This window comes from Mirounga leonina, unplaced genomic scaffold (genome assembly GCF_011800145.1).
Source record: "Mirounga leonina isolate KUSES-001 unplaced genomic scaffold, KU_Mleo_1.0 Mir_176, whole genome shotgun sequence".
Lineage (NCBI taxonomy): Eukaryota > Metazoa > Chordata > Mammalia > Carnivora > Phocidae > Mirounga > Mirounga leonina.
In genome coordinates this window covers 29,275,214-29,299,417 of record NW_023270454.1, presented here as the reverse complement: position 1 = coordinate 29,299,417, position 24,204 = coordinate 29,275,214, and the positions used below count along the sequence as shown (strand labels likewise).

Here is a 24,204-nt window from a genome sequence, read left to right as displayed (position 1 = left end):
ATGGTGGGAACTGGGACATTTCTTATTACTTTATATAAGCTGAATCTTTTTTCCTGTCTCATTTTTAAATTTTAGTTCCCACATAGGCATCAATTTCCCATCTTGATGGTGGCAATGATTTCTCAGGCAAACCACTAAGGCTTTTCCCAGGATTAACATCCGTATTGGGCACGGGGCTGCGCTCCCCAGCTTCAGGCTCTAGGGCTCTGGTTTACCACAAAAGAATCCAGAGGCAGGCATTTTTCCAGCCAGTGCTACTCATGGCTATGCTATTGGCTATCACAGAAACATTTGCCACCAGAGCACTCATAAAAGATACTATTTACCACTCATTCACTCACTTTAACTTCATTAAAATTTTGGAGTGCTTACTATGTGCCAGGTGCTCCGCTAAGAAGGGAGAATACAAGAGTCAATAAAAGTCTGGCATGGCAAGAATGGCATTAACTGCAGGCACCCCTGTAAAAAAAAAAGTGTAATTATTAATGTTTATATTCAACTTATGGCAGATTTTTTTGGAACCCAAAAATTTTAAAAATGATCACATTAGGGGCGCCTGGGTGGCTCAGTCGTTAAGCGTCTGCCTTCGGCTCAGGTCATGATCCCAGCGTCCTGGGATCGAGCCCCGCATCGGGCTGCCTGCTCAGCGGGAAGCCTGCTTCTCCCTCTCCTGCTCCCCCTGCTTGTGTTCCCTCTCTAGCTGTGTCTCTCTCTGTCAAATAAATAAATAAAATCTTAAAAAAAAAAAAAAAGATCACATTAAGTGTGACATGCCTTTAATACATCCAAGCTAAGAGGCTTCAAACATAAATTTTCTTTTTTAAGTAATCTCTACCGCTGACGTGGGGCTCGAACTCACAACCCTGAGATCAAGAGTCGCATGCTCCACCAACTGAGCCAGCCAGGCACCCCTGTGAATTTTCTGTTCTTTTTTTGTTTTTTTAAGATTTTATTTATTTATTTGACACAGAAAGAGAGAGAGCGAGAGCACAAGCAGGGGGGACGTCAGGCAGAGGGAGAGGGAGAAGCAGGCTCCTCGTTGAGCAGGGAGCCTGATGTGGGGGCTCAATCCCAGGACCCTGGGATCATGACCTGAGCCAAAGGCAGATGCTCAACCAACTGAGCCACTCAGGTGCCCCAAATTTTCTTTTTTAATCAAAGAGTATAATAGGAACAGCTTTATGAAATCAAGAAGCAAAATAGAGAAAATAGTGTGAAAAGCGTTATTTAAAATAAGGCTTGAATTCTAAAGAATTGATTCACATGTTAACAGAAGAAAAATCTGTTAAACATAAAGTAGTGCAAACAAAGATTTTATAGAAGTTAAATAAGTCTTAAAAACAAAGTTCTACATATTAATTATTTAGCTTTATTTAGCATTATGTATACCCCAACAAAATTGTTCTAAAAGTAATAAAATATGGGGTGCCTGGGTGGCTCAGTCGTTAAGCGTCTGCCTTCGGCTCAGGTCATGATCCCAGGGTCCTGGGATCAAGCCCCACATCAGGCTCCCTGCTCGGCGGGGAGCCTGCTTCTCTCTCTCCCGCTCCCCCTGCTTGTGTTCCCTCTCTCACTGTGTCTCTGTCAAATAAATAAATAAAATCTTTAAAAAAAGGAAAAAAGTAATAAAATATGTTAGTAGCGGTAACCTTACAAAAATGCAATAAAAAGGCAAGTCTCAAAATAAATTAAAAACATGGACTCACTGCCTAATACATGTAGCTATGGTAGCAACAATGTAACACCCTGTCTACGATGGGCTTAAAAACCTAATCTCCATTTGGCCATCAACTTTCAAATCTATTCTAGGAAGGCCTGGAAACTTTGATATGGCTAATGAAACCCTCCCGTTTATTATTCATAGAGATCAAAAGGGATATATGAAAAGTAGTTTCACCACGGTTAACATCTGTAAATATTTTCTCTCAATCCCAAGGGTCAAGAAAAAGCCTAGTGTCTTTGTCTCTGCTTAAAACAAATGTAACAACAGACTGAAATTCTTAATGTTCTCAAAAGTATAGCACTGGGGATGGTGAGTAGGAAAATGATTAAACAGGTATTAATACCTGTATGATTTATAAAAGGATAAAAAATTTTAAAAATACAGATTTTATTGGAGCCACAACCCGAATATATGAAGGAAAATATAATTGTATTAATACCACTGATTGATAATATGAATAAAATGATAGTGTATTTGTGGGATACTTGAGCCAATTAGGAATTGAATTAAAACCTAAAAGTCACACTCCATGAGAAATATTTTGCTTCAATTATTAGCATTACAAATATCCCTAAGAAATTTAAAGTAATAAAACATGTTAGTAGTGGTAACTTTACATAGATGCAATACAAAGGTAAAAATCACAGGGCAGATTTTTAAACACAAAAGCAAATATGTCAAGATCAGAAAGCTTAAGAAGAGCAGGGAAACAGGGGAGCATGCATGAGCAGACAAATGTTTTGAAACTATGGTATCTCCCAAGCAAAACGTCTCAATTTGAGTGACAGGTTATTTTTACCAAAAATGCTTTATCTTCAGGCAGAAATGCCATTCATACATAAAGAGTAAATACCACTAAGGGCCCCATTTCATGTAGTGTGCATAGTTCAGGAAGCCTAGAGACCTGTCTAAACAATGAAAAACTGTGCTTTCCAAAACCTTTTATCTGTGTTTCCAATTATACCATGGAGAGCACAGAGAACGAATTTCACACTCCTACATTTCATAAGTACTACCACGGGACAGCTATCCATACATAGTAGCTCCGGCCTCTTCTTTGGTTTCACTGAAAACAGAAAGATAGTCAGAGGGCATGAAGCAAGCAATCACTTTCGCTTGTGCCCATGGCCATTGGCGAACAGTTCCTGTGGACAAGTAGACTCTGGATTGTTGGTTCAAAAACCATTAGTTGATCCTCACACTAAAAGACTGATGAGTTTTTCAAAACTAAGTGTGAAAACAAATTTAACCAACAGTGTATTATTGCAAACACAGTTGTCCATTGAGTTCCAGAGAATGCAAGCCGGCCTTCAATAAATAGTTCCTATCATCATTAAGGTATCAGTACCATTCTGAAAAGTGATCATCAAGGACAAGTTCCTAAAAAGGAGTAAGTTTTGAATAGGTCAACATAGATGGGAGACCCTGAATCTCGATTTTCTAAATCTATTTTAGGTTTTACAGGTTACACTGGAAAATGTTTTTTGGTATCAATCTTGGGGACTGTAAGAATGAATCCTTACATGTTAGTAGAATATGGTATTTTTCCAAAAAGGCAAGTAAAATGCCCAAAAGGTATATTCTTTTATTTACAAATGATACATTTATATCATTTATAAATAAAAGATACATCTTTTACAACCTAGATCAGATTTTTCAAATTTAAGCTGTAACATATTTAGTGAGTTGTGAAATCAACTTAGTACATGGTGAGTAGGATTCTTAAAAAAAAATAAAAATGGAAAAGAAAATATAACACTAATTTCATGTATTAAAGTTAAGTGTTTCATAATATGTACATATCCCTACATATATTTTAAAATGTGTGTGTGTGCACTCATGCATGCATGATCATACTTTAAAATGTTTTCTTATGGTGTGGTCTTGGCCAGAAAGTTTAAAAAATACTGATTTAGGGAGACAGTGGCTTAAAGTCATAACATATGACCTTTAAAATAAAGGTAACACATATTTGTTGACTACTGCATGCCAAACACTGAGCTAATAATCCTCACAACAGTGCTATAAGGCAGAAACTTCCGTCATTCACATTCTGTGGGTAGGAAAACTTTCCCAAGGTAAAAAAGGTAGATTAGTCAAAGAGTGAGAATTCGAGCCAAATCTGTGGCACTCAAGGTCACAAGAATGCAACTCCTCTGCAGTAAGGCCTCAGTTAAGAATCTTGGTCAAGGTCAGTAACCAAAGTGCTAAGTAATGCCCGAGAACTCAGAGGGGTAAACACTACCGCTAATATTGATGATATAATTCGTATCACAAAACATTGTTATATCCAAGCATTCCTGACTATGTGTTTATATGGATTAGGATGGCTTTTAAGGAAAATAAACCAGAGCTCACTTTAAACTGTGTTTGTTCAGCTTGATCTGTTGACAGTCATGGGGAGGCTGACCTGCCGGAGAAACTGAAGCGGCATAGCTGCTTAGAGCTCAGATTCCACCAGCCTTGTTCCTTAGGATAAGGAGATGGTCAAAGCCGAGTGTACCCGACATTAGAAACACATGCCATCTAGTAGAAAGTAGAATACCCGATCTGAACTGAGAAATCAATTTAACTTAGAGAAAAATTAAAAAAAAAAAAAAAAAAAAACCAAAAAACAAGCATGGCATCTTCCTAAGTAAACACAGTGTGGTAAAGTAGAGACAAAATTCTGGGAAACTCACATTGAAAACAACAGAAGTCAAGAAGTAGGTCAGGATAAGGGAGCACTTAGGAAAAGAGAAAGAAAGAGAGGAAATGAAGAAAGGAAGGAAGGAGGAGAGAAAGGAAGGAAGGGAGGGAGAAAAGGCAGAAAAAGAGAAAATTGCTCCTCCATTACTTTGGTGAATTTCTAATATTTTCTATAGGCCATTTTGCTTTTTCAATAAGATAAAAGTATCTCTTCATACATCTTCATCTGGATTCCATGTAAAGGATATCTCACTACTAGAAAACACTCTTTCAAATAAGTGACTTCCCCAGGTTGCCACGCTATTCTCTACAGCTTGAAAAATAATGAAGCTAAATCTCCTCAGGAAGAATTATAGACGAGGATAAAAATGCATTAAATGTCTACACTGGGTCACGGCATGTTATTAGCCATTTTGATATCCCTACCAAGGCACAATTACCAGTTACCAAATAGGGCCACGCATATTTTAAATTGTATTACATATTTATGTATATGTATTTATTATTTATATACTTACGTATTTTTTATTTACAATATTCCAGTGATACACTATCAGGCAGTATCCATAGTGTAACCGAACAAAGGATAACAGTCATTATCTTAATTGAACGTCACTGAGCTGCCCTAGTTTAGCTGATTGATGATAACTATAGATCACCGAATGCTATCAGCAACCTTTCTGCTTCCCCCAGGCGAATTTTACACTTGCCAAGAGACAGTTGTATTTGTTCCCCAAGCCATTTATATCAGTAGTACTTGCTTTTGTAATTATCCCTATTCAAATATTATGAATCCAATCAAATATGAGTTGTTGCTTCTTTGAAGACGTAAATGAATGCTATGGAAGGACCGCATATGAAATGAGCTACTATGAAAAAAAGCTGTTGTTCAAGGAGTAAGAGAGAGACAAATGTAAAATATAGGAGAGGAAAACTTCATAAAATCCTAAAGGAATTCTGCACTTAGATTGCTTTAAAAGGTATTTCTGAGTTCTCATTTTTACTTAAAGAAACCCAAACTGAAAGTCATGATCAAGGCATGATGGCCATGATTTGGGGAAGAAATACAACAGGACTCCAATCAGCATATTCTTACATAAAGCAAAGGTCTTGACCCTAAAGGAAGAGTAGTGAAATTAAAATTAAATGCTTACAGAATATGTGTATCGTTTTCATGGTTCTCCATCTGAACCATTCTAGTCAGCCAATAGGCTGGCTATCACCTCCCATGGGTCCATGAGCTGGCTTCCAATGAATTCCAAAATTTAAAAATGTCTTGAAAATATCACACACATTACTATTTTTTGCTTTTGAAATAGCTTAACTTTTACAGTTACATTTAATATGTAAATCCGCCCCTACACACACATACCATACCTGTTGAAACCAAATTATATAAATTTTGCATGAGAGGAGATTTAGTAGCACTAAAGTCATCAATCTATTCTGGAGAAATGAAGGGCTTTTAAGTAATCAATTCTCAATCTTGACATCAGTTTAAAGCTATAGATTCTATCTTGAGCTCTTAGCATCCTAAAACTTCATTAATCTCTGTCTCAGAGGCAGCAAAGCCTTATTCATGGATTTATTTATAGTGACTATTTATGTTTCATACATTCACTTTGAATCCCACATCAAGAAGAGTGATTTGTGGAATTATTTTTGATTTTGTAATCTTTAATCTATGATAGATGTTCTACTCTAAGCTGCAAAAATGGTTCTGCACTACACAGAATTTTAAATGAAGATTATGAGATTACCCAGTTTAGAATAAAAGTTTCCCTTCTGACCCAAATTGGTATGCTGAAGCCATTGTGTGAAACAAAAATGTATGTTCTTAGTATTCTTGATTAAGCCATTTTAAAAAGCTATGTCCTGAGGCGCGTGGGTGGCTCAGTTGTCAAGTGTCTGCCTTTGGCTCAGGTCATGATCCCTGGGATTGAGCCCCGCATCGGGCTCCCTGCTTGGCGGGGAGCCTGCTTCTCCCTCTCCCACTCGCCCTGCTTGTGTTCCCTTTCTCGCTGTGTCCCTCTCTGTCAAAAAATAAAAATAAAATCTTAAAAAAAAAAAAAAGCTATGTACCGATCAAACATCCTTCCAATTTTTATTTATGAAATCTTTTCATACAAAACTTTCATTTAACATGTCCTACAGCCTTGTGTATTTTTATTTATTCCAAAATTTCTTTTTGAAGTTGGTGGATTGTATCAATGTCACTTTCTAGGTTGTGATATTGTACTACTACATATAGTCATACAAGATGTTATTACCATTGAGGAAAATGAGGCAAAGGGTATACATGATCTTTCTTACAAATGAACATCAATTTACAATGATCTCAAAATAAAATGCTAAAAAAGTTCTTACTGAACAAAAGTTGACTAGGAGATATTCTATGCTATGTTTGAAATTCTTGATTTGGCTATAATTATTTGTACAATTGTTTGTTCTGAACCGTAGGCAAGTTGCATTCCTTCTCTGAGCATATGTCCTCTAGGTAAGATGCAAATAATTTCTCAGTTATCGTACTGAATAAATGAGACGACATATATTAAGAACCCAATACAACAGTAGATGTTCAAGAAATGCTGTGTTCTATTATTATTTATTTAGGTAGGTTGCTTTTCATTTTCCAGCTTAATACAAACTTACAGTTAAAATACAAAATTGCCAAGTCAAATGACTGAATCCTTATGTAAGCTAAATTGCATCTTGCCCCAACTTTGCAACATAAAGGAGTAAAAACCAAATGCAAAGGCATCACGGAAGAAAGTCCAAGATCTTACCAAAAGACCATGTCCTTTTCAAGAGTTAAGATCCTTAAATTACTCAGTGACAAGGAATTATGCCCTGCCATTCATGCCAAAGAAAGACTGTGGCAAACCACAGGAAACAGTGAATCCCTTTCATGTAATCAGAAATCCTACTGGAAGAGAAAACATAAACTGTGGATAAATGAAAAGCATGATTCCCACATTTGGGAAAGTCATTTAAATATTCAGTAGGAATAAACACCTTCCCATTCAGTGTTACTACAACGACAAACTTCAGTCCAACGTACCCCTCTCACCATGTAGTCATAAAATATTAAACCTTTTGTGAGTTCCAAAAGATGACTAAGCAGCCTGTTAACATGAAATTCAGAAGAGAACTCAGGACCCTGCAGAAGACCAAGTCTGAAAAGGATCCCCTGTCTTTAAAACAAAACACCGTATGCCTGGGTGGATTTGCGAGTTCTTTTTTATCATTTTTATCAGTAATAGGTCAAGAATGCCACAAAGCATCACTCATCATATTCCAAAAAGACAGGAAAATATTTGTGTCAGAATGCTGAGAAGACTTCTGAAGAATCCGATCCTAAGGATGTGTCATATATTTTAATACCGGCTCTCTCAGGTATTAGAAGTCAAGTTTTGGCATGCAGTGTCTCTCTAACAATTCAACGTCTTTCACATGTCTTTTCCTAAAACAACTAATTACACTTAATGCTATTTCATTAACTTACACCCGGCAGGAAAGTTTTTTTTTTTAACCCTATCAGAATGTTATTCCTCTGGGAAAAAAGGCATTTCCTCTTTAGCAGGGCTATAAAATTTAAAAGCACAATTTCAGAGGAGGCATTAGACACTGCCTAGGCTGACTTGGAGCTCTCCACACCTATTTCCAATTCCTTTCTCAGATTTTATTTTAGAGTCTTAGATAATTGTCCCATCAATGCCTTTTCCTATTATTCCTCCAAAGTGGGGAGGAGTTTTTAACATAAACCTTGGCTTTCTTAAGCAAACCTGCTTTGGAGGTACTTAAGATAATTCATATAGTCCTTTAAGGCAACAGATGACAGCCTTAATCCTTCTTCTGAACAACTACTTGGAGCGGAGAAACACAAGGAAAGGTACCAGGCAGGTATTTCTACACCAGCTCTTATTCACACTTAAACAAAAGCTGACTTGACTTCACTAGACTGGAAACACCTAGGCAGATACAAGACCTCTGCCCTGGGGCACTGACACGAAGACATCCTGGTTCCGGAGGAATTTCCTCCCTCAGTTCACTGGGGCCTCCGGGCGCTCTACAGGCGTCACCCTGCTAACAGCTGCACAGGGCATCCCCCTCCTATGTTAGCCCTTAAGATCTGTGATTTCCTTTTCCATTCATTTTAAAGATTATCAAATGCCTACTGTATTTCAGTCACTTTGCACAAACTGCCTAATTTCGAGCTCAGAATGCCCCGGGTCTTCTATATTCCACTGCACTACGTGTAGGACGTGCTTGATAGAAGGCTTCCAATTAGTTATTGGAATGCTTATTTTCCTTGTTATGCTTATTTTCCAATTTTACTTTCTTATTTCTCTGTATAAATATTAGCCTTCAAAGTTTCCTTAATGACACAATTCTGAAAAATTCTTTGGAGCTAAAAGACTGTGAGGATACTCACAAAAGTAATTGTGTCATTTTTCAACAGTGATGAAATTTGACTGATAAGTGAAATATAATGAGCGAAATACTGACTGCACGTGCATTTTTACCTTTTTTAAAAAAAAATGTTTTTACTTTGAAAGTAACTTTTAAGGGAGCTATGTCTTGTTTGCATTTTAAAGGTAACTGTGTGCAGAAAGTAAAATTTAATACTCAATATTCATTACCACTATTGTTTACAAAAAAAAAAAAGGTAAATTCTATTATAGTTCACCAACTTCTCAAGGTTCTAAAGTAACCAGGACGTCATAATCAACAGAAACAATACTTAAGTCTTTTATTTTATTTTTTTAAATTTTATTTATTTATTTATTTAATTTTTAGAGAGAGGGAGAGAAAGAGCATGTACCACAGGGAGTTGGGGGAGGGGCAGAGGGAGAGAGAGAATCTTAAGCAGGCTCCATGCCCAAAGCTACGCCTGACGCAGAGCTCGAGCTCATGGCCCTGAGATCATGACCTGAGCCAAAACCAAGAGTTGGATGCTTAACCAAGTGAGCTACCCAGGCGCCCCTACCTAGGTGTTTTAATAAGAAAGCAAAGATGGTGAGAGAAAATCTTACATTTGCTTTCCCTTCATCAGTCATCTTCCTACTGTATTTCCCAAACCAATGCATAGGCAGCCTGGGTTTATATAGAATTGGAAAAGCCCTATTTAATATCCTCACTTCTGTGTATGTGACATTCTTGAGTTTTAATCTGTAAAATGGCGGTAACATCCCATTATGGGGATTAGATGATATAAAAGTACCCATCAAGCCTAGTACTTCTTTCAATATTTGTTCATCATTCTCTTCTGCCTAATTCAACTATTTCCAAGTTGGTATCATCAAGTACTTCCTTTCCAAAAAATGCTTACAATGTACTTCATTTTCAAAAATCAACCTCGTCAAAAGTATACTCATTTACCTTTTAGTTTTGTCCTAACAGGATGTAAAAATTGATAGTTATATTGTATATAAAATCATATTCATGTGATTTCAAAATAATCTTAAATAAATAACAATTGTCATCTTAAGGAGATAAGCAAAATTTTTAAAGCTCTAGTTTTAATGTTCAAAGCATTCAAATACATTAATAGCATTACTCAAACATAAATATTTGAAGTCTATTTACGAGGATAGTCTTTTCTTAAAGGTAAGAATCATATGATAAACTGTTTGGTTATAACTAACATGTAAAATGTATGAACCATGACTGGTATGCTAGTGGATACTCCTGGACATAATACTAATATTAAAACAGAGTTCAGGATATGTTAAATAGTTAATCAGTATCAAGTCTTATCTATGCCTCCCTAACATTAAAAAAGGAAATGTGATATTAGCATAATCATGCAAAGCAACTGCTGCGAGGACATATTTTATCTGGCGTGGAAAGATAATGGCATTGTTCCTTAAAGTCAACTATGCCCCCAATATATTGTACAGAGTTTCCGAGTATTTTGTTGATCAAATATAAACTTAGTGTTTGATAAGGACATTGCTATATGAACAGAGGGAAATAAGATGGTGATTTTAGCTCTGTTCTCTCCTAAAATGATTGATTCTGAAAGTATTTCTTTAAATGCATAATTCTTTGAGGCCAAAGAAAATCAGAAAGGAGTCAACAGTGATAAAATTTTGGAAACTGGAAGGTAGGTAGAGGTGCAGTCATTGAATCAGTGGACCAGAATTTAGCAAGGGGAAAATTGGGAAGCAACCTGACTTGCATGAAAGAGCAACCAAAAAGCTCTGGGATCTGGTGGCATTAAGTACGTATGTATGGAACTGGGAAGGACAGTGGAGCTAAAAACAGGAAGACTGGTTGAAAATCATGAAGCTGTTCAACACTCCAAATCTGTTTCCCCAGAGTGGCAGAAGACGGATTTATTCCCTGCTCAAATTGTTCCCTTAACAGAATAAAATTGAGGATTTACGGACTGGGGAACCCAAGCAGAGTTGGGAGCAGTGATATTATTCTGAATATGGGGGTATGGAGGGGGTTGGGGAAATGTGTTTACACTTAATGCTGAGACTCTCCATCTTAATCCACTCAGCTCTCATTTCAGAGAGCTGGCGACCAGGATTATACCCTTAGAAAAGAGATTAGGGGAATCAGGGGGCTTTCAAGGAATTGACCCGGCCAGATCACAATACAGTGAAGACCATAGTCAGCAAGCCCATCCACAGGCACAGAATGTCCAGTTAGTTTTTAAGTAGCCAACTAGAATTCTAGACTTAGCCAAGTATTCATTTAAGGTTGAGGGTTAAATATAGAAATTTTCAGTTATTCGAGCCAACAGAATTTTATCTCTGATGCTCCTGTTTCTCGGTAAATTCATGGAGGGTTTACTCTCTTCCAAAACAGGAAGTAAACAAGAGAGAAGACAAAAGATCCTGCAAACAAGGGATCTAATGCAAGAAAATGGCAAAGGGAATATTCAGGGTAATGATGGGGTGGGGTAGGAGGGGTACCCCGAGGATGACAGCTGGGTGGTAGGTCTATAATCAGTCTAAATTGAAGTAGACCAGATTGTTTCAGCAGAGATTTCTTCTGGTTGGTGAAATTATTAGAAAACACTAATGTGTCTGACTGTATTTGAGAAGAGATTCACACAATATGAGGCACAGTTTGGGGTTGAATCAGTGATAAATAAATAGAAAGCTAAACAAACCAAAATATAACACAATTTTAGGGAAAACAAAACAAAACAAGGCAGGAAAGGAAATGCAGTCATAGTATATACTTCATGGCTCAGCTGTGAACCATGATTCCATAGTCACCATAATGTACACTGTGGATCTGGATCTTGATAGAATCAGGATTTACTAGAGGAGGCAGTGATGGGATTTGTCTGCATGTGTGGTAAATGCAGGAGGGTGGAAGAAAGTAAACACCTCACCTTCCAGAGAGTGAAGTCAAATGAAGATCATAGATTATTCTTAAAACCAAAGAATCAAGAAGCGGCAACAAAAGCATGTTACAGGTGAGGCGCCTGGGTAGCTCAGTTGTTAAGTGTATGCCTTCGGCTCAGGTCATGATCCCAGGGTCCTGGGATCGAACCTTGAATCAGGCTCCCTGCTTGGCTGAAAGCCTGCTTCTCCCTCTCCCACCCCCCTGCTTGTGTTCCTGCTCTCGCTATCTCTCTCTCTGTCAAATAGATAAATAAAAAAACCTTAAAAAAAAAAAAAAAGCATGTTACAAGAAGGTAGAGAGGTCAAGTCTAAAAGAATCCATTAAAAGAACTGGAAGCGCTTGCCTCCAAGGTCCAGGAAAATAGTGTGCACAGAGGAAAGTGGGGGCAACTGCTATTTCTGTTGTTGTTGTTGTTTAAGATTTTATTTATTTATTTGACAGAGAGAGACACAGCGAGAGCGGGAACACAAGCAGGGGGAGTGGGAGAGGGAGAAGCAGGCTTCCCGCGGAGCAGGGAGCCTGACGCGGGGCTTGATACCAGGACTCGGATCATGACCTGAGCTGAAGGCAGACGCTTAACGTCTGAGCCAGCCAGGTGCCCCGCAACTGTTATTTTTGTAACAAGGCTAAGAGAAATATTTGCCTTTTAAAACTACGTGCAACTGTAACTCAGACAAAAATTAAAATGACATGTGAAGAAGTTTATGAGGGGACTGATGGTTGGGACTGTCTTATTTTATTAATAATGGTGCCTTACACCACAGAACAAATGAATATCTAGTCTAGAACTGTGCTCAGTGCTGGAGCTATGCTATATGTGAATTATCAGAGAAGCTTAGTGTGGAGCTAGAAAAGAAGGCAGAGTGTCTGTCATCTGTTCTAGTTGCATGGGTAAGAGATACTGACAGTTGACAGAACTGATAAGCTTCAATTCATAACTTAGAAAAGCCGGGACAATAAATGCAAGTATTAACAAATTGAAATCTATCCATCTAATTCTATGAGAAAGGCCTACTTTTTTGCAATCCTGAAAAAAAACAGAACACGTGGGTATGTTAGCAAGAAAATATTCATGCAGAATTTCCAATCTGTTCCCCAAAAATATTCATGTTTGTTTGAAAATGAAAAGTAATTCCCCAACATCTTGTAGTAAAAGTCTCTGCATCTGCTCAGTTTATAGTTTAGAGCAACTTCTCACCCACAAATTCAACATGAGGACATCTTATATCAGAATCTCCAAGCATGTTTGATGAAAATGCAGATAACTGGGCACCATTCCAGATCAAGAGAATCATAATCTCTGATATCTGATGATACGGTTTTTAATAAACTCTTTGGGGATTTTTAATAATATATTTGATATCAAACCTATACTAAGTCACTTCCAGGGTTTTTGTTTGATTGTTTTTTCATTTAATCTAACAGTTATAATATTCCTCTGCTCTCACCAATTGCCCCTCTTTCTTCAAATCTTTCCAGAACACTTATATTACACTTATTCATGTAGTGTATTTATATAGGTGTATAGGGGTGTGTGTGTGTGTGTGTGTGCGCGCACACACATTTTTTTCCCCTCAAAACAAGGTAAGTTCTCAGAGACCCAGGGCAATGCCATATACATTTTTTAATTTTCTCACAACAAAATATTTCCTCAAATATCCTTCAATGCCTGTTGAAAGACCTAACAGGAAAATGGATGGGGATACTGAAGACCAAGTATTTATTTTATCATTTTCAATTGCAACAAACTTCTAGAGAGTAATTCCATCAGGTTTAGGGCCATATTAACTCTAAGCTTTTAAATCTTTGTGGCTTTAGATATAAAATATAAGTCAATCAAACTTCAAGCTTTCCTAAATTCTTATTTATAACTATATTTCAACTTAAAGTGGTTTGTCTGCCATTTACCATTCCTGCAGTCGCACCAACTGCCTTTTTCTTTCTCACTACAAATCATACCATCTGTGAAATTCTTTCTTAGATAGCTAGGAGTTAACTGGAACAAAAAGAGTCAGTAGAAATGGAAGAGAAGCCATGATCTTCACATGAAAGAGATCACTGTGTCCATGAGGTAGAAGTTGGTAGAAAAATACATTAAACAGCTCTTAGCCAAGTAAAAGCTTAGTCTCTGTAGCAATTGTGTAATTTCTTTGATGTAATAAAATACTGTCATCTCTAGACTCCCTGCATAAATATACAATTACATTGTATATTTTAATAAAAACCTAATCATTCAAAAAGTGTTTCAGACTACAGTACAGACATGAAGTACTTGAAATAACTTCTTTCATTCTCTAAATACTACAAAAAAATCAAAGAACAATTTTTTTCTCTTAATTCTCTCTTAAGGTAAATAAAAATGTATTTTAAAGGTTTACAACCTAAATTTTTCATTCACTAAAATCGGTTTAATACAGTAATATAGGAATACAGTGCAATTTGTTATGAAGATTTGCAATTTTTAAAAATCTTGACATTCTAACACTGAATTTGTTTCCTATGGGGTCAGGGTTACAATATTGCTCTAAGGATTTTTATTCCAGGTATGCTGCTTTTTTTTTTTTCCGTAAGAAAATGAATTTGATACCTTGTTTGAGAGTTACTTGGAATTTTTCTTAACCTGAACATAAAAGCAAATTTGGCCTTCAGTTAAGACTTTTCTTTACATGATATTAACAGTGAAATAACCTACTGGCACATGCCAGAAGGGACGAGAAAAATATCCCCCTCCTCCTTTCTCCCTCCAACCTCAATATTCACTGAGCTGCTTTGTTCTCTGTATCCCGCATAATTAATAACTACTTTGGCAATCAGTCATGCATTCCTTAATGGCACCTCAGGCATCAAGTGTCCTTCTAAGCCTTCCCCACAGAAACCATACACCCTTCTATAGTGCACACTAGCCAGGCACTGACTTAACTCTGGACAAGTAATTTACAAAATCACTATTAAGGAAAACCCATAGTTGGGATTATAAAGTGGTTACAATACTTGCATGCCATTCTCTAGCATTATTTAATCTCTCGGTATGATTTTACTAAAAAGAAATTTAAAAAAATGTGAGATCCAAACAACTGTTGCTAATCAGTGAAAAAAAGAAAACAGTAAGAAATAATAGGAAAAATTCAGAAGCAACATGAAAGATGAGTTGTTGTGAGTTAAAAGAGCCTTCAGTTCATTCATCACCCCACACTCCTCTTTTCAGACAATAAAGGCAAGAAAATAAAAATATATGGAGTGAATTAGTACGGTAGCTATAACGTCTATTTCTCTTAATCTAAACCGATCCATTTATTAAACGAAAAATGAGAGTAAATGAATTGCTGAAAATATTATGTTATTACTTCTGATCAAAAGCTGAGATTAAAACTCCTGAAAAAATATAATATTCAACAACACCGTTTAAAAGAAATCAATGGTATTTTAATTATCCTTCAAAATTTTAACCAGATTGGAGAGAAAAAAAATCCTCAAATCTCATAACCTTTTAAAACATATATATTACAAACAATATATATTCAAGAGGAAATAGTTCTATATGTAAAGAGTAAAACCACTGAAAAATTCATATTTGGATTTGTATATTTTACTTAAAAATAAGTAATTTTTGAAATAATTTTTTGAAGTAATTGATAAAAATATGCAATATTTGTATATTAAAGATTTATTTTTTTTACAAATAATCTTTTAATAAAGTCTTGTGATGATAGAAGAAAAGATGCTTTTCAGCCTTTGTAGGTTTTTTCACATTTTTAAATAATGGTGCTTATGCTACAGTACAGAGTAAAACATACATAATCTATTATAAATTACTCCAAAATTAAACAAGAAATTTTCTTTTCTTTGTAAGAGATCTGAAATGTGTGCTGGGCTCTCAATGTGTGTGGCCTCCAAACAGAAACAAGCTTGCACTGTTTTATTTCAGTTTTGCTTCATTTCTTCCCAAACAATCTCTCACTGCTAATCTACCAGGCCCTTTTTTTTAGCATGAAGAAAAAAAAAAAAAAAAAATCAAAGACATTATTAACTCCTTATGCACAATCATAAAAGCTGAGTATATATTGTTTGGCATCGATTTGCATGGATTTATTTTTCATTATTTATTAATGGTGCATAGTGGGGGAGTATATTATTTCCATAAATAATTCTTGAAAATAACATTGAAATGTTACATTTTAAATTTATATAGTAAATCCAGTATGCTTTTTTTTAAAGCTATAAACAACAAGCTTTAATTTCAGGTAAATATCTCATGCTGAAGTTTTTTCTAAAGTAAAACTCAGCCTATAATATCAACTTCAAACAGTAAAATGGAAAGATAAATTTTATTTGTTTTACTCTAAGATATCTGAGAATCAAGAATATGAAACTAAAATCTTAATATTACAAGGAACAGTATAACTACATATAAAAGAATTTGTAAAAAATAAATAAATAAATAAATAATCTTATAATGTGACATATTTACTCATATGAGTAATGGTTATGTGTCACATCATTAGAAAGAATTTAAGAGGACTCTTATGCATCTAAAATACTCCTAGGATTTGAGAAGTGTGGAATATATGCTAAGGGAAGCAATCATTTTTGCTTAGTTGAATAAATTATATTTGCACACATTTCAAAAATAAAATAAAATAAAATCTTTAAATATTAAATCAACATCACTTTATTCAAAGTAATAAGTAATCCTTGTTTTACCTATGTGCACTCTCATTCATTAGTAGAGGGAAAAGAGTGGATAAATCATCTGATAAAGGTGAACTTGGTTTTTAATGGCAACATGTATGGCAACACCATTTCCGAAAATTATAACTAATGTATTAAAACTACTACTGCTAAGATATATACTGTCTAAGGTTGGTATAGAATCAATCAACCTTAAAGGTTGGCTAGAATCAAACATATCCATTCATGCTCCCAAAGAAGGCTGCAGAGCGATCTCCCTTACTTGTAAACTATAAAGAATATTAAAATAAACTTTCTCCACAACTGTCCTGGAAAAAAATTGATTAACCTCCAAGTTTCTGTTGGTGTGTGAGCAGACGCAAACTATTAAGTTAATTATAAAAGCGCAGGTAAGTATGATTATACACATTAATGGTTATGATGTCCTAAGGACGTACCAATGTCTTTACTCCCGATGTTCCACTCCCCACCAAAATGAGAGGAAGAGAGAGAGGGAGAGACAGAAACCAGTTTTACTATATCATGACCAGGAGACTAGCTGGTGTCATTATTGTGATTTGTCAGTGCTCTAGTGTATGAGTCAGCAATATTATACAACAGTAACAAGGGTACCAAATAGTGAATGAGAAGTCAGTGTAGCTCTACATGGGTTTAGACAACTCTGAGGGGAACTGGCTACATTTCCATGAGGTACTAGTGAGCAGCTGCCATGTGTCTGGCATTGTGCTAGGCACTCAGTAGAAACCTCAATTCAGGAAGTTAATAGTCCATTAAGGACCTGTGGTTCGCATCACTGTTATCATGACAAAATTAAGAAACCACTGTGGCCAGTGGTCCCTAAGGTCCTATTTTGCCATGGTGGGTTTGCAGTCAATAAGACCAATGCTTCTGGGAAGCTGGCCGTGCTAATTATGAAGTTCATCCTTGGCAAAAAAAAAAAAAAAAAAAAAAAAGCATCAGAGATGATCCAGGGGTTGGAGGTGCACGTGCCCTTGAGCAAATGCCACAAGAACTTTTAAGTCTCTTCTTGAAAAGGCAAACTTTCTTCCCTTAGGCTTTCATTCATTGATACACAGATAAGATTGATGGATTGTTGCCCTGCTAGTAATAATGTTGTGGGGAGGAGAGGCATGGAGGGAGGGATGTCATTTAGCAATACACAATGATAATTCAAAACATTCTGGAAGGCTTAACAGCAAAATCACGTGTCAAATTTTCACTAACCAAATCTCAGCTTTCCGCAGGAATGAGAGAATAGGAGTGTGGCTGTGTGGGAGAAGAGATGGAAACATGGACCCAAGCCAAAGGATAGGTGAAGAAAAGGCAGATAAATTGCCAAAATAAATTTAACAGAACTGAAGCTTGTGAGATTATAAAAATCATGTATCAATAATCTCCCCGGAGAACAATCTGGCAAAATTAAGATCACCAAATAACACTTCTTAGGCAATGTAGGACCATGTCATCACATTTTCTTTTTTCTTGACGTCCAATGGTTGTTGTTTTCCTAAGCAGGAGGCAAATTAATATAAGATCTCCTATGTCGCATCTCTACGTATTTCCTTTTTCTGCAGCCCAGCACAGGTCAACTTGGGTGCCATGCAAACTGTGGCTCCGTAGATGCTGGGAGAAGGTCAATTCACAGCCCACCAAAGCCCACATTTGCAATTTATCAAAGGATTTCAGCAACTATTGAAAAATACACTGAATTTAATTTTAATGATGTAACTGGTGATACACCTTTCTTCTAAAGTCTTTCAGATGCAGTTTCTGATCTTAATCACAGTAAATCTCTAGAAGCAGGTCAAACCCAGGTGGCAGAGCCCTTCTGAGTCAAGAGGATGGGAGGTACTTACTGCAGACCCTTATGATGTTTTATCTCATTTCAACGCTCAGGAACCTGCTATACTCTCACCGATAAAAACACAGGTGTCAGTGAATCTTCTGTTAGTTAAGCTGGAGTGAGTGAGTGGTATGATCAACTCAGCATTCAAGTTATTTATTAACAACCTATAATGTACCCAGAACTGAGTACAACACTATAGATTTCCTGTGTTTTTATCTTTACATATTTTATTTAATCCATACGACTCCTGGGTTATACAACTAACTAACCCATGCAGTCACAAAATTAGGAAAAGACAACCCTCGGTCTCGGCATATATACATGTATTTTACCTTTCATGTCTTATTCTGTAGCATGATAGTAGATTGCTAGTTATACATATTTAAATCAATATATAACATGAAAAGAACAGTTTATTTAAAATATAAATATCTTCTCAGTTCCAAGTTTATTTTTCTCACAGATTTGGGATAAATACACTTTATTTATGTATTATTTTAAACTTTTGTATCTATTTGTTGCATCACACCAAAAATACTGAAAACCCTCTTACTATATTTCTCACATTGCTTGTAGTAATTCTGAAGTACTCATACAAATATGAAGGTGTCACCTATTACGCATTTTAAGTATGATCAATAATATCACCATTTAAAATTACATAGAAAATGGTATCTTCAATGATTTTGACAGAAGACTTAGCAAACCAGCAGGCACACTGGGAACATAACATAGTGTGGGTTACACGTATCAACATCTGTGCTCTTTCTGGGTATAAGAACAATGCACACAGCAAGCTAGCAATTCATGAAGCCAATTAGGAAATATGGAATCAATATTAAACTTTGTATATTATATTCATATTGTAGTGTTAAGGCGAAATTTCCTTTTTTGGTTGCTCAGTGTGCCTGCTGGCATAAAATAAAGGGTACAAGCAATCAGGATATAACTAAAATTATAGTAACAATTATAACTAGGAGAAGTAGATTTCTTAAATTCCAGTGAGAATTTCAAAACTTCTTTTTTGAAACGAAAGAGCCAGAAATGTTATTTAAGCAGGATAAGTATTAGGATAAGTCGGAAAATGGAGATAACTACTTTTTAAAATATATTTTACTAAAACATTGATTTTAAAAAGAATAGTAAGTTTACCTTTCTCAATAAAAAGAAAAATGTTATGTGCGGATTCATAAACAACACATTTAAAAAATAAATCTTTGGTGGGTACAACAAAGGAATGATGCCACCTTAATTGGGGGGGGGAACAGTAAAACATCAAATTAAGAACATGGACTTCTAGGGCAATTACAGACATGAATCTAGCTAAAATGGCGTTAATGTCAAATAGTGTTGGCTTTCTAGTTCTGCAATGTATTTATTCCAAATATATAAATGAATTTGAATATTAGAACCATTACAATCCCATGTCAAGCTTCAAAATTTACATCTTTAAAGTGAGAATAACAGTTAGCAAAATGCAAAAGGGTATCATATCAGAAAGGTCTCCAGAAAGGCTAGAAAACTAAAATAGTATTTTATTATTTAATATAATTCAAACTTGAAATTCAGGAAGACATTATACAGTCCAAATTTTGATGGTGATCTAAATGGTAAGAGTAATAAATACACCATTTTTCCTATTTTTTTCCAAGAAAAAAATGCTATCTACATATGTAACTTCACATAAACACTGAAATATCAGACAGTGAGTTACAGGAGAATGGGTATGACGCAATCTCCTAAATGTTGTAAAAAACAAGTTATCTCATTGCACTGAGAAGGTTTTTAACATGGCTAATGATCTACAGTGATGAAATTTAAGTTATTTGTGATACCACAGTGATGTTTATGGATAAAAAAAAAATCAAGCTAGGGAAAGGTTTTTGTTTTTTGTTTTTCCCGATCCTTTTTTAAGTAAGTAAACAAATAACTAACCCAATTAAATAAGGGGATCTCTAAGTGGTACTTACTGGCACGACAATGTTGTAGTGGATGCAGAACCCCGGTTCAGAAGGAAAATATTCATCAGATACAAATCTTATCCTGATTTGATTTCCTTTAGAAATCTGCTTTCCTGGCACAGTACCAGAACCACACCAGCGCCCTAATATAGTTCCATCACTGGGTTCCTCAACTTCTACAAAGTCATACCTGCAAGACACAAAGACAAAAAAAGACATAAAGTCATATGATCTGCTATTTTAGCAATTCAAATTCCATGATCATGGATACAGTGAATCTATCTAGGGACCATCGCCAGGAGTCCATTCCAAATTTAACTGGGTAAATATAGTAAAATATTCCAAAGAAGAGATACAACTGAAAATGCATTCTCCATTAAAGGGAAATGAGTCTTCTATTCTAAGCCTTCCATAAAACTGTTAATGAGGGCGCCTGTGTGGCTCAGCTGGTTAAGCGACTGCCTTCGGCTCAGGTCATAATCCCGGAGTCCTGGGATCGAGTCCCACATCGGGCTCCCGGCTCAGCGGGGAGCCTGCTTCTCCCTTTGACCCTATCCCCTCTCATGCTGTTTCTCTCTCTCTCTCTCTCTCTCAAATAAATAAATAAATAATTAAAAAACAAACAAACAAAAAAACTGTTAATGAACTTCAAATTCACTGAACAGCCATCTGAACACTTAAGTATTTTGTATGCAGCAACCATGTCTGACATTCAATTTGTGAATTATTCAATTTAATTTCCATTTGGACACGACAGTTCTACTCTAACCTTAATCACTATTATCATTGCCCATTACTGTCTGACAGTAATGGTTTCGTCCTAGTCAGACTCCCTGGCTCTCTTTCTTCATCTGATGCAAGCTTTTCTAGAGCCACATCATTACATGCACATCCTTCAAATCCCACTTTGTACTAGTCTGCCTCTGTGAGACCTCTCTGGGTGTTCTTAGCTCACCATCTTTCTCTTTTTGATAAACACATATTTTCAATATTCACTCTATTTGCAAGTGATCCATTTTCTTTTCTTCTCTTTGAGAGAGAGAGAGAGAGAGTGAGCATGAGAGAGGGAGAGAGAGTCATGCCAGCTGGAGGAGAGGCAGAGGGAGAGGGAGAAGCAGACTCCCCACTGAGCAGGGAGCGGGATGTGGGACTTGATCCGAGGACCATGAGATCACGACCTGAGCCGAAGGCAGACGCTTAACCAACTGAGCCACTCAGGAGCCCCAACAAGTGATCCATTTTCTTAACCTCTTAAATCCTTGAAGAAAGGAACTGATTTTTATATACTTTGGTTTTGGGAAGCTTAGATCAGTGGTACTCATCAAGAGCAGTACTGTCTCTTAAGAAAATGTTTCAGAAATGACCTGTAGGGACAATTTTCGGCTCTGTTGAGGCCAGGGGTGAGGAGGGCACTATGACATGTAGTGGGCAAGGTCCAGTGATGTTCAACAATGGAAAATCCTGGAAGTTAGTATTTGTCCCATGTTCTCCGAGCCTTTCAAACAGTTCACTGGACATTCATATGGGCGACATTTCTGATATAGCACATCGAGTCTGGAAACTAACAATTATCTCACATATAAACATAAATATGTTTTGCGGTTTTAGTTAAAACCAAATTTTCCAGAAATTCAGCTATTAAATAAGTTGAAGAAAGTTTCCATGTTTTGGAACTTTACCAAGAATTACCATTTTGGAAAAACATATCACAAACAGGAACACTGCTTATACTATCTGCATCACGATTAAAACAATTAAAAGTATACATATTCATCTGTATCTATAATGGTCAGATTCACAATGAGTCTACTTAAAAGATGCAAGCATCTGACCACTTTTATTTTCCTAATGTAACTGTGCATGTGTCCTTATGTATTTAAATCCATTATTTTCATAGAACTTACTTTGCTATTTCTGGTTTCTGTAGCACACATGCCATTGTATTTATATTTTAAACAACTGTGCACATAAATAGATGATCACTTCCATAAACTCACTTCAGAATACTAAAGAGGATACTGCAAAATTTTTCTTAAAAGGTATGTCTGACGTGGTTAGAAATCACTGGTAGATTTTTTCAAAAATCTAAATTCAGTAGATGCTAGACAACTAAAAATAATACATTTTGTGCAGTATTGAATTTACAGAAAAAAAATGGTGAAAATTATATACAAAGTATGTAACAGGCCAATTCTACCTATTCATCTTCATCCTGAAGAAGTATCCAGAACTCTCTTATGACATGTAACTTAACCTGTTTCAGCCTCATTTTCTTGGCCTTACATTGATGACAACACTACTTAGCTCACGGGGATGTTTCAAGACAGGATACCTGTGTAGTACCTAAAACATGGCACACGGCTGCCATTCAGTAAAGCTGTCCTTCATCTCCATCCTCCATCCCTCGCTCCCACCTCCACATGAACTTTTAATATAACCTTTGGAGTCTGAAAACAATAAATAAGAAAACTCAAATACAAAGAAGAGAATATCTGCTACACCATGTGACGAGTCTGGGGTCATCAATGACAAATGTGTAAGTCCTCCAGTATTGCCATTTTAGGAGTTCGGTGTATGTGTGTGGTGGGACCGAAAAGGGGTGCGCTCAGGGGTCAGAGGAGTTGGGCAGAACAGACCCAAGTAGTTATTTCAGATATACTTGATACAAAAGTGGATAACTACCATTTTATATGAAAGGGTAATTTTTACATCAAGATTGTTTGCATGTGAAACAAAGCTTTTATTCAGTGTCTGTCTGTTCCTAAACCTATATAATGTAGGTTACCACCACTGTGAGTTTGAAGAGAGCCAGATTTCAGACCTGCTCAATCATTCTGCAAACATTTAAGAAGCGCTGACTTGGTGCAATGTGTTTTGCTAGGTTCTTAGGATACAAAGATGAAACGATAGCTTCTTTGGGCTCAGGGCCCATAAAGCACTTTGGTGAGTGCTCTAATGAGAGTATGTAGGAAATACTGTGGAATACTGGCAGAGTAGGAGTAATTTTATACAGTGAGATTAGGGTCAGATTACAAAGGAACATTTGGGCTGTCAGTGAGTACTGATTGACCAGGGGTAAAAAGAGGGGAAATGAAAACGCATTGTGGTGAGAAGTACAATACATAAGATGCAACAGCAGAAAGAGGGGGCCAGGCATGGTGCGCTGTGAATAGAGGGTGGGAAACAAAGAAGTAGATGAAGATCAAGCTGGAAAAACAGATGTAGGTAGAAAGGCCTTGGTACTTCAGAGTCAGATGTTTTTTTGTAGGCCAATGTTGCAAACAGGTCGGTGGAGTTTTAACAGGCTCCATGTTTCTTTTCAAAATTTAAGTCAACATTCTAAAAAGTGGAATTTCACAGAAAAGTCTGGATTTCTGGCTTTTTTTTTAAATTAGATTTGAAGATCTGGTAATACTAAATATCATTAGCCCTGGTACGACTCCTCAGATCTCCGGAATTGATGTCAGCTCCAGGAGGGGTGGTATCTTCAATCTCCTGCCTTATCCCTGACACCTACATGCTAGGAACACACTAAGCGCCGTATCAGTATTTGGTGACTGAAGGAATGAACACTGGACCTTCATTCCTTCATAACAACTGAGGCAGGGACCAAGTGGAGAGAGCTTGACATGGGACATGTTCTAAGTTTTTAAAGATCCCCATCGACTTTCTATGCTGTTGCTGTTGTTCCTGTTTTAATACTCAGATCATCATCTGTTTACAGTACCTGCCCACAGAGGTCCCCTGAGTTTGCCACCCTTAGAGCAGATGAGGGACGGCCATGGAGGTAACGCTGGTAGGAAACAGAATCATCGATATCTGAGGGATGCCGGGAAACAAGAACCTTACAAGTGTGGGAAGAAAGAAAAGAGCCGGGAACAAAAACATCCTGAAAAGGAGCAGTTGGGGGAATGTGAGGAAAGCCA

At 36.5% G+C, this 24,204-nt stretch overlaps 1 protein-coding gene across 4 annotated transcripts in view; it reads right to left on the bottom strand.

Moving 5' to 3' along the window:
• The window catches only part of PDGFC (platelet derived growth factor C), a 201,148-nt gene that overhangs the window by 33,215 nt on the left and 143,729 nt on the right, over positions 1–24,204 (bottom strand). For all 4 annotated transcript variants that reach the window (XM_035022838.1, XM_035022839.1, XM_035022836.1 and 1 more), the window contains exon 3: positions 20,288–20,468. In XM_035022838.1, coding sequence (XP_034878729.1) covers positions 20,288–20,468 — 181 coding nt within the window. The remainder of the gene's footprint in view (positions 1–20,287; positions 20,469–24,204) is intronic.